This window comes from Octopus bimaculoides, chromosome 2 (assembly GCF_001194135.2).
Source record: "Octopus bimaculoides isolate UCB-OBI-ISO-001 chromosome 2, ASM119413v2, whole genome shotgun sequence".
Classification (NCBI taxonomy): Eukaryota; Metazoa; Mollusca; class Cephalopoda; order Octopoda; family Octopodidae; genus Octopus; species Octopus bimaculoides.
The window spans coordinates 126,933,587-126,944,799 of NC_068982.1; the positions used below are offsets into that span (position 1 = coordinate 126,933,587).

Here is an 11,213-nt window from a genome sequence, read left to right on the forward strand (position 1 = left end):
AATGTTTGTTCTCTAATCAATGTTTTTTTGTTTTTTTTTTATCTCAGTCTCAATTACATTCTGCAGTCTTATAAAAATTCTGCAGTCTTATAAACCCTTTTGTCTCCATAAAAAGAGGTAAAAATTATTTCTTGTCGATTCAGTTACCAAATTTTTGTTTAGTATTTTGCTTGGTTAAAAAGAACTTTAATTGTACCAAATAGTCATTATTTTCAAAATTCAAGATATAGAGTAAAAAATGTTGAATTTTGAATGGAGGTAAAAAAATTCAACAATATAAGAACTAAAAGAATATTTACCATGTCTTGGATTATCTCTGGTCTCCTTCGTTTCATGTGTTTTACAGTATGGTAAACATCAACAAAATTATCACATTTCATTTTTTCTATCAAGACGTCAGCCACGCAGAATAAGCCGCTGTTTGTAGCGCCATCTTTGCAATGGACTACAATTGGTTTATGATTATTTGTACTTTGCCATTCAGCTACATGTTGGATAAGATAAAGAATATAGTCTCGACAGACTGGTACAAAATTAGGACCTTTCCACTTTTGGTATCGATAAAGTCGAATCTTTCGCACACTTTCTTTTCCAGGTTTTGTTACTTTCAATTGAAACTGTTCCAATATTGAATCATAATCGACAATCCGATTTCCGATTTCAACATCGAAATGCTCTGTGCTCCATAACGTACTACCACCGGTGGACATTTTCCAGTAAGAGACACAAGTGTCGTTTTTGACATTATTATCCATCATGACAATAGTTCTAACATTGTATTCATATATTAATTGCCAAAAGTCACCAAGTGTCTCCTTCATTGGAGTTTGTGTCAGTATGTAATGATTTTTACGACTGCATCCATCGAGGAAGACTGCATTAATGTAGGCACTTTTTGCAGACCGTAATATTGGCCGGAAGTTTTCAGGAGGAAGTATCGCCAAAAAACGATTTTTACTTTTATTTATCTGCAAACGTCCCGCAATAAATTGATCGTCATCGATTTTCGGAATAAATCGGCACAAGTTATCAAACTGAATTTGTAAAAACTGTTCTAAATATTGTGGGTTTATATTTTCATAAGTTACATTAAAGTCATATCTATCTTGATACATTTCAAAAACAGCATCATATACGAAAAGGAAATAAGCATAAGGTCTCAATGTGAAATTCATTGATTTTCGTATATTCTTTATGATATTGAATAAGTTTATACTTCTCTTCTGTCTATATTCTTCTAGAAGGATATCAATAATGATAAAAGTACCAGTCCGGTTGATGCCCGTGCCACAGTGCACTAGAATTGGGCTCATGTTTTCAGTGAAAACACGACTAATCTGAAAAATATAATTTTATCAGTAGTAGAGAAAAATGAAATTTAAAAAACCCTTATAGTTTTAACATGAGATGCATTAAAATTTCAGACATTCGTAAGTTTTTAAAAAAATGTGTAGGTTTCTTGTTTGACTTGTATCTACCCAGGTGATTAATCTAATTACAAAGTGGATTATTGAAATTGCAAGTTAACATAACGCCATAATGTTAAACATAATGTCGAAATGGGGGGTATTTCTTTTAAAGATATTCGAGTTCAAAGAATAAAGATGAATCCCTTAAAATGAAATATAAAACTGCTGTTGACTATGAGATAAGTCGTTTCAAGAAGTAACCGAGAAAATTTAAATTCTGGTAAAAATAATAAAAGACTAAATATTTTTCAATTACAAGTTCAAGAAGGGGATAATTAGCATACAACACTTCTGTATCCCTAATATTATCGAGGAAGGACATAATTGTTTTAGAATTAATGTACTGTAGGAAGAGTTGTATGTTAAGATTTGGCTAGTATACATGCATTGGAAAGGATTCCTAAGAGATCGAATACCTAAAAGCATGGATTGGGTAAAATGCTTATTAGAGATCTACGAAGTATGAATGATGAGATGAAAAACAAAGCAAAACAGTATTCTGAATATCGTTCAAGAGACAAGAGGAGATAAGATTATGTGTGAGATTATATTACAGGAGCAGAGCGATATATTCGGGGTTCCTTAAGTTTTAGTAAACTGTCTCGGAAATACTTGGAAAAATACGACGAATATTGATAAAAATGTAGAGAAATACAAAAATTGTTATATTCTAAAAAGGAATTATGTTTGGGAAATTCTTTATCCATTTTAAATCGTTCTTCTTAATGGTAAATACTAATAAATACTATTGAAAAGTAAAGCTTCAGTAGCTTATTGAATATAGGTAATTCGGCTTAACGCCGGTAATTCTTCAAATTAAGTTTTAACAGATTCAGACTTCAAAATAAGAAACATAGTCACATATCAAAATCGATTACAAAAGATAAAATGGAAACTTTATAATCTTTAATGTTAATTAACAAGATGTGTTTAATTATTTAACGTTTAATTAATAGTATAAAATGCAGACCCGATCATAGTGTTTAATTAAGATGTTGCTAAAAACACAGAAAACAAAATTTGCTCAAGAAAACTTTGTTAAAACTGTGTTGTATCATTAATAGGATTTTTATATAAAAGACTTCTAGCATATCTGTTCATTCTTAATACATTCTGGTGGATTTAACTGTGAATGTTTTTTGTCAACCGAGAACACCTCCTTTTTAGACGAGAGGGGATTCACCGGTGTTATGAGACTATAAGCAAGAGCTCGTGCTTTCGTTAGATTCATCGGTCTGCGATGGATCTGTGACCGAGGAGGCACAAAATAAGACCTAAACACCGTGGTGACTCAAAGTTCCATTACACCGGTGGATCATGTGTGTTATGAATACATAGCTCCTAAAGGGAAGAAGTGTTTTCTGTAGATGAAATACAACATCGATCAGATATTCACGTTCAAACCTGCCAAAACGTATTAAGAACAGATTCTTTATTGTTTCGATTCTCGCTGTTCTGTGTGTATCCCGTGAATTACTAGATTTCTACCTGTCGTCAGACAAAGATATAATACGTCAAGACAGTTATAGAAGTTACTAAATATGAATAAAGCTTTTCACATGAGACAAAATCCTTGCACAGATAAGCCAACAAAAAGACTCTCTGTAATCGGATGACCAGCTATAAAAAGCGCAAGTAAAACAAATTCAACCGGGAATTGATAACACACCTCGTTTTACAATTTGTACCTCGTGTACCTTAATGTTAGCTGTTTTGCTGGTGATACTCAAAGATTTGTGTACTCTTAGATTTGATGTGTACAGAAAGAAAAATATTAAGAAAGCAGAAGTGGGGAAAAAAAGACAACTAAATATATAAAAAAAATGAAAATAAATATAAATAAAATTCCCATACCTTTCGATGCATTTCTAATAAAGGAACAGCATTTCGCGAGGTAATACTTTCTGGCCACGAGAAAAACTCAAAAATACACACTTCCTGTACAATTTCATTTCCAACACTGACATTAATCGTTGTGATGCTGTAATCAGCGTAGGTTTGCACTGTAAGTATCTTCATATTAAATATTTCGAGCCTGAAGTATTCACCTGTTAATTGTGGAAAATATTTGGAGCATTTCAACACGTTTTCTTCAACATGTTTTGTTAACATAACCACTACTTTAACTTTATGTTGATAGATGAGTCTCCAGAAGTCGCAAACAGTTTCTTTGTTAAACGGACTCTGTGCTGCAATGTATTTATATTGCCTCGCCGTCTTATCACCTATATAACTAGCGTTGATGTATGTATTATTTGAACACGTATCTGGTTTTAAAATAACACGGTTTCTATCATAGGGCAGTTTTTGCGGGAAACGGTTCAAACAAGTGTTTTCTCTTTTGCAGGCTTCTTTAAAATTTGATATGTTCGGAGATGTTTCTGCGTAATAGTTATTCAAAGCATCATATTCTTCACGGAAACTTAAAAACTGGGACTTTTTGTTCGATTCCTCTCTTTCTAAATTTACAATATCTCCATTTCTATACAACGATGAGTGGTATTTACCGTTTGGCAAACCATCATGAATTACTAAATGTCTTCGTTCATTTAAAGAACGAACGGAAGTCCAGTGTTTCTCTAGATCATTGGTGTTTTCTGGGACGACATAATCATCAGTCTTAATTGTGAAGATTTGTTCTGGTGAAGGTTTACACCATCTGTATTTTCGGCAAAGGAAAAATAACAATATTGCAACAATTGCAACAATCAAAAGTATAAAAATTGGAATAAGAATAGCAGCAAGTCTTACAGGAGGAATTGGCACGATTGATTTTGTAGCCCCTTTTGTGCTCGAGAAATTAAATTTTGTGACATTATTTAAGCTACTATATAAAGCGTAGAATATTTGGTAACAGCTATTATTTGAAAGGGGTGAATTCACTACACCACCGTATACCTTGCTGTCACCAACTTTGAAATTAATCGGAGCATCAAGATACTTCGGTGTGAGTTTTGCTACAAGAATACCTGGTGGTTGTTTTACAGTCTTATAGTCATTAACATCTATTTCAGTGCATTTTTCAATATTATTCATTCTATGGACTCTAATATCGTACCAACTGATAGGCCCTGTAAAAATCGTTGAAGGCCGTAGAATTACTTCAATCAATGTATCAGTGAAACCGGTTAAAATAGGTTGAAGTGGAGCCGGTGGTGTTTTGATCTCAGTCCAGTATGAGCCAGTCACTCCAACTTTTCCTGTTCCAATCGATGTAGATGCTGCAATCTCTAGTCCGTACAGTGTAGCTGGTAATAATTTACAATGACGGTAACTAGTTATATTTCCCAGTGTTAGGCTTGACTGTAGAGGTTCTTGGTTGATGCGTGTGTAGGAAAACAACTCCCTTGTAATAAGCTGATGAATATATAAAATATAGATTAATTAAAAAAATATTAAATATATATTTCTGTATAAATATTTATATTTCGTTAAACTATGCATAGGACCTATTCAAGATCTACTAAAGTGATTTCAGCATTTAAGTGATACTATTACTTCACTTCTGTGAACTCAGGATACTGAATTACTGAATGAGATACAATATATCATATTAAAGTGGATTAGACAAGGCATAGCTAAGTAAATTAAATTCGGTACAACGTAGTATCCTCTTTTTTCAGCATCCTATTTCATTTTGTTATTCCTTAACAATGTTCCATAGAGAAGAGAATTAAGTTCCCTGCAAGCCATATGTAGTGATTGTGTTTTAATATCCACATTTGTCATTTCACCCCATTAAAGTGTAAGCTCAGATCACACACACACACACACACACACACACACACACACACACACACACACACACACACACACACACACACACACACACACACACACACACACACACACACTCTCTCTCTCTCTCTCTCTCTCTCTCTTTATCTCTCTCTCTCTCTCTCTCTCTCTCTCTCTCTCAATCCGTTCAGGTTCAATCTGTGCTTGTCTATGTAACCTACTACTATTATTGCCCCTGCTATTAAATTCCAAAGAAAAGTAGCGAAACTATAGGCGCAGATGCTCAAATTCAGATGTATTATAAATTATATTCTCGCGACATATGAATATGTGTAACTATAGAAGAGATAAGTTTCTTAAAATTAAATCTAATTTATTTTCTTTAATATATGACTGAAATTATGATTAATATAGCAAATGCAATGTGGAGTAGCCATTTAAGCTGTTATATTCACTTTATGTTCATTTCTTGAGGCGTCAACATTTTCGTCTGCGTTGCAGTAAATTCTTATCTGCAACCAAGTCGCAGAGATGCGACGAAAATTTTGACATCTCAAGACGAGTATAACAGTTTGTATGTCCCTAATGATTATGATGGTTCTTATATGATGTAATTAGTTCAGTTTTAAAATATGTTCACGGATCCAGTCACTTACCAAACACGTACAAATATGTAATGTAATTAGACGGATTTAATGCGAGGAGCCAGCAGAATCGTTAGCACGGCGAGAAAAATACTTAGCGACAATTCGTCCGTTTTTACGTTCTGAATTCAAATTCTGCCGAGATCAGCGTTGCCTTTCATCCTTTTGAGGTGCATAAAGTAAGTACCAGTTGAGCACTGGGGTCGATGTAATCGACTAACTCACTCCCTTGAAATTGCTGGCCTTGTGCCAAATTTGAAACCATTGTTAAATAAATTCAAAGTAAATGAAAAATATTAATAGATGTCCGCAACTCATATGTGTCACTTTCGCAGATACAGGTATATGAATACTGTAGCATATTCATATGGAATATTCACGAGTTTCCGGAAATCGCTCATTCCTCTATATGAAATACAGACTCGAATTATCCTTTTTGTTAATGACATGTTAGATTCAAATAAATATTTATAGCAATCTAATTATTTTTACTTTTGTTTTTTTCTATAGAATAAAATTATAGTACATAACAAAATGATCAGGCTGTCGGTATTGTTGACCGATACCTGCTAACACGAATACCAAAACTGATTGAGTTCTCAAGATATTGAATAAAATGCCAAAGAGTCATTGATCGTAGTAAACTGTATTTATGACCAATCACTTTATTCGCAAATAATCTAATAATAAGTACTGGCTATTAATAGGTGCTACAGAGGAGGAACCAATCATCAATGTAAGCTGTAGCAGCACTGTAAAATTGACAAATATCTAAGCTTCGAGTGTCAAGTGCAGCTTTTGTTGTGTCTTAGAGAAAGATTGAGTCTTCTAGTATGACTTGGTCTGTACACATTTAATGCAGACAACATCTTCAGCATTATATATATATATATATATATATATATATATATATATATGCAAACATCGAACAGAGAAAACCTTGAAAAATATTGATTTAAATACATTAGTGAAGGACACAACTTCGCACATGAAGAAATTTCCTGTAAATTGTGCTAAGTCAAATCCAATAAAATAATATTGCAATGAAACTTTGAAATACACGTCAAAGTTCATCATATGAATAACTATAAACTACTTTCGCTGGAATATACCTTATATGATATGATGACACCATTTGGTTTTTCTGGAGGGTCCCATGATAGAGCAATGCATTCATTGTGGTATTGCGCCAATAAATTGAGTGTAGGACCAGGGATGCTCTCTTTAGTCATGGCAGTCATTGAATCAGAAAAATTTCCCCATCCAATGTCAGTACTGGCTCTTATCTGCAGAAATAAAACATTTCCTGTAAAAAGCAATGTAACTTAGAATATACATTGTTGCTACACATAATAGTTATTATTATTTGCATTTTACTTTGTCTTTCATCCTTTCGGAGCCGATAAATTAAGTCCAGTTGATCACTGAAGTTGTAATCGTTTTCCTCCTTCCTTCAAATTTACTTGCCTTGTGCCAAAATTAGAAAAAATTATTAGAAGTTTCGCACTCTTTAGAGACAATCTACGATAGTATTTATTTTTATTAAATAGCAAAGCCTATTATACAATGTGGAGGCGCATGGCTTAGTGGTTAGGGTGTCAGCATCATGATCGTAAGATTGTGGTTTCGATTCCTGGACCGGCGACGCGTGTGTTCTTGAGCAAAACACTTTATTTCACGTTGCTCCACTCAACTCAGCTGGCAAAAATGAATAATGCTGCGAGGAACTGGCGTTCCGTCCATTTAGGGAACACATACGCCGCAGAAACCGGGAAACCGGACCCATGAGCCTGGCTAGGCTTTAAAAGGGCGCAAAAAATATATATACAATAGTGTTTTAATTAAAATTGCATAGGGTTTGTAGGATGAAAGGCTAAATAATAATGGATTTATTCGTAGCTGCTATGTTTTTACTTTTAAACTTCTGAGATATTGTAACTTTAAAAGAATAAAACACTTCCTTAACATATATTCTTTTTCAGTGATGAGATCTATAATGATGAGTACTGAAAATATATTTTCTTTGTGATTATTTACATATATATTTGAGACTCAGTGGAATACAGAAGTAATACTCTACTTGTTGTTGGCACTCCGTCGCTTATGACGTCGAGGGTTCCAGTTGATCCGATCAACGGAACACCCTGCTCGTGAAATTAACGTGCAAGTGGCTGAGCACTCCACAGACACGTGTATCCTTAACGTAGTTCTCGGGGATATTCAGCGTGACACAGTGTGACAAGGCTGACCCTTTGAATTACAGGCACAACAGAAACAGGAAGTAAGAGTGAGAGAAAGTTGTGGTGGAAGAGTACAGCAGGGTTCGCCACCACCCCCTGCCGGAGCCTCGTGGAGCTTTAGGTGTTTTCGCTCAATAAACACTCACAACGCCCGGTCTGGGAATCGAATTCGCGATCCTATGACCGCGAGTCCGCTGCCCTAACCACTGGGCCTTTGCGCCTCCACAATACTCTACTATATAGCATAATATATAAATTCTCTCCTACATAATATGTAGTGATAGGTAACTATAATATAAAGACTCAGTATGTTACTAAACTACATAGATCTCTGTGATATATCCTTCCTCAAAAGTAGCTGCACTATTTGTGACATGAGTCATAGAAATTCCAACAAAAAGTAAAACAAAATGGACAGGTAATGAGCGAATACTTTCTACTTTAGAAATTGCTATTCTTTGAAATATTTAATATATACACGTGATTTGCACGTGGTGAATTTATCACTAGAGGGGAGATAATAACTTCTAGGTTAAAATTAAGGCTGAAGAACATGTTTACTATATACCTTTACTGAATAATTAGTATATGGTTGTAAACCATAGAAGGTAACTGCAGTATCTTTTGAAGCCGGATGAACAATATCTATCACTTGAGTAGGATCGGTTGTTTGGATGCATCTTACCATGTACAGGGTTAATATGCCATTTGGTTGTTTACTTCGTTTCCATGTCACTGTTGCCTCTGTCTCTTTCGTAATTATGTCACTCAGTAAGGGAGCATCTGGAACTGAAAGAATTGACAGAAAAGAAAGATTGGTTTCAAATTTTGGCACAAAGGTAGCATATTCAGGGTAGGAGATAAGTCAGTCAAATCGACCCTAGTGCTTAACTGGTTTTATTGACTCCGAAAGGATGAGAGACAAAGTTGACCTCGGCGGCATTTGAACCCAGAACATGGTGATGGACGAAATGCTGCAAAGCATTTTGCCCGAGAAGGGATAAAAGCTTAATGTGATCTTTGTTGAATCTGCACTTAGAACATGTTGAGAGTTGAACCTGAATCGATATACACTAAGGTATTTGACCGACTACTTTACTATTTTTTTAAAGCAATTATTTCGCTAACATGGATTAGATTGCCCATGTTCAGTCCACATCAGGACGAAGGCTTTAGCATGTTCTCTCCACCAACCACGGTCTGACGTGGAGGCCGTGAATTTGAGCTCATACTGGTTTGATGAGCCAACTCTTCGACACTGGCTAGACAGAGGGATACATATATTTTTATACTCATACCCAAGAATAGTTGTCAATTACATCGACCCAGTGCTAAGCTGGTACTTATTTTATCGACCACAAAAGGCTGAAAGGCAAAATTGACCTCGGCGGGATTTGAACCCAGAGTGTTAGGTTAGACGAAATACAGATAATCAATTCGCCGAGCATGCTAACGATTCTACCAACTCGCCACCTATCTATGCATAATTAAATAAACTCTTACTTGTTTGTAACGACTGAAATATTAGTTCTTCGCTGAAACCTCCGGCTCCTACTGAGTTCACATACCGAATACGAACACCGTATTTTGTGAACGGTTTTAAATCAGGAATAACCAAAAACTGGTATTTCGTTTTCAAAGTAGAACGTGTTGCTGCTATGTCATCAGATTGAATAACAATTTCGTATCGAATGAGAACGCCGCCTCTTTCAGCGCAAGGTAAATTGTCCCATTCAATGGTCACGTGATTTGCGGATAGACTTATTATTCTGACATCTTTTATTTTTCCTGTTGGCACTGGAATAAAATCAGAAACAACAAAGTGTTTTCAAATTTAAAACGCATAAGTAAGTGTTTATCATAGACAAGAAGGTAGACTCAAATTAAAAGGAAATTGATTATTTCTGCCAGAATAATTTTTTGCTGTTGATGAATAAAAATTCATAAAAATTAGATGCACTTCAGTCAGTTCTGCTAAGCGGCATACTTTTTTTGAATGAATTAAAGTGATGAATTGAATTAAGACGAATAGAAATCAAAATTATATGTACAGTTGATTCCGCTGAATTACAAATTCAGATGATAAATTCGTTCTCCAATGCAACGCACTTTAAGCGGAATTGACTGTACTAATCTACAAAATGTTATGTCCATAATTAATTCAAGGATCAACAATGTATTTACAGAAAGTTGTATGTAACTAAAGAGAACTCTCGAAAATCAATATTCTGGGAACAACAGCAACACAGAAATGTAGATATAACCAACCTCATTATTCATCAGGGTTAAGGACTGAAAATGCGCCCAAAGGACTGAAAATGTGCCTCAAAGATAGCAGACATCGACATTATATCGAAAGTAAATCTACAGAGGTTGTGTGGTTCAGAAGTTAGCTTCGGAACGATTTAGTTTCTGGTTCTGTTCCATAGCCTGGCATCTATATATCTATATATATAGACCAAGGAGTAATTGTTGACAACAATCTCAGCTGAAGTGCCCACATCAACAATAATGTCAATATAGCTCGTAGGATGAGCTCCAGTATCCTAAGATCCTTCCGGTCCAGAGAACAAAGTGTCATTATTCCTGTTTTATCCTCTTTTTTACGACCACATTTCGAATACGGCTGCCCCTTGTGGTCTCCCCATACAAAACAAAACATGACTGATCTTTATTATTAGGACTGCCTAAAAGCATTGAAACTCTATTCTCTCCAGCACCGCCCTGAGCGATACATCATTTGCACGTTGTGGAGAATACACCACCAACATTGCCCAAACGACCTCAACATCTGTTTCAGAATTCATCCAAGGCTAGGACCACGGGCCATATGTCCCCTACCCAATCCAAGATCACAACACATAAATACACTGCAACACAATTTCTTTTCCTTAACGACCCTACCCCATTTAACATTGTCCCGAAACAGATCAAAGAGGAAAAGGATCTCATCAATTTAGGCGGAATCAGGAAACATTTCTTCAATGGACCATGACACCACAAAACTTAACTTAAAAAGGATTTAGCGAACCCTATCAGGTGATACTATTAAGTTAAACATGGCCTGTACTAATCTTTGGTCGAAACATAACAAATATCAAAGTTTATCTAAGTTATATATA

The 11,213-nt window shown here is 35.0% G+C and overlaps 1 protein-coding gene across 1 annotated transcript in view; it reads right to left on the bottom strand.

Annotated features, from left to right (window-relative positions):
• Positions 1–212: 212 nt before the first annotated feature.
• The window catches only part of LOC106883660 (receptor-type tyrosine-protein phosphatase delta), a 45,817-nt gene continuing 34,816 nt past the window's right edge, over positions 213–11,213 (bottom strand). Inside the window, exons 7-11 of the mRNA XM_014934763.2 lie at positions 9,595–9,888; positions 8,660–8,880; positions 6,964–7,137; positions 3,324–4,826; positions 213–1,337 (exon numbers count right to left, since the gene is read on the bottom strand). Coding sequence (XP_014790249.1) covers positions 213–1,337; positions 3,324–4,826; positions 6,964–7,137; positions 8,660–8,880; positions 9,595–9,888 — 3,317 coding nt within the window. The remainder of the gene's footprint in view (positions 1,338–3,323; positions 4,827–6,963; positions 7,138–8,659; positions 8,881–9,594; positions 9,889–11,213) is intronic.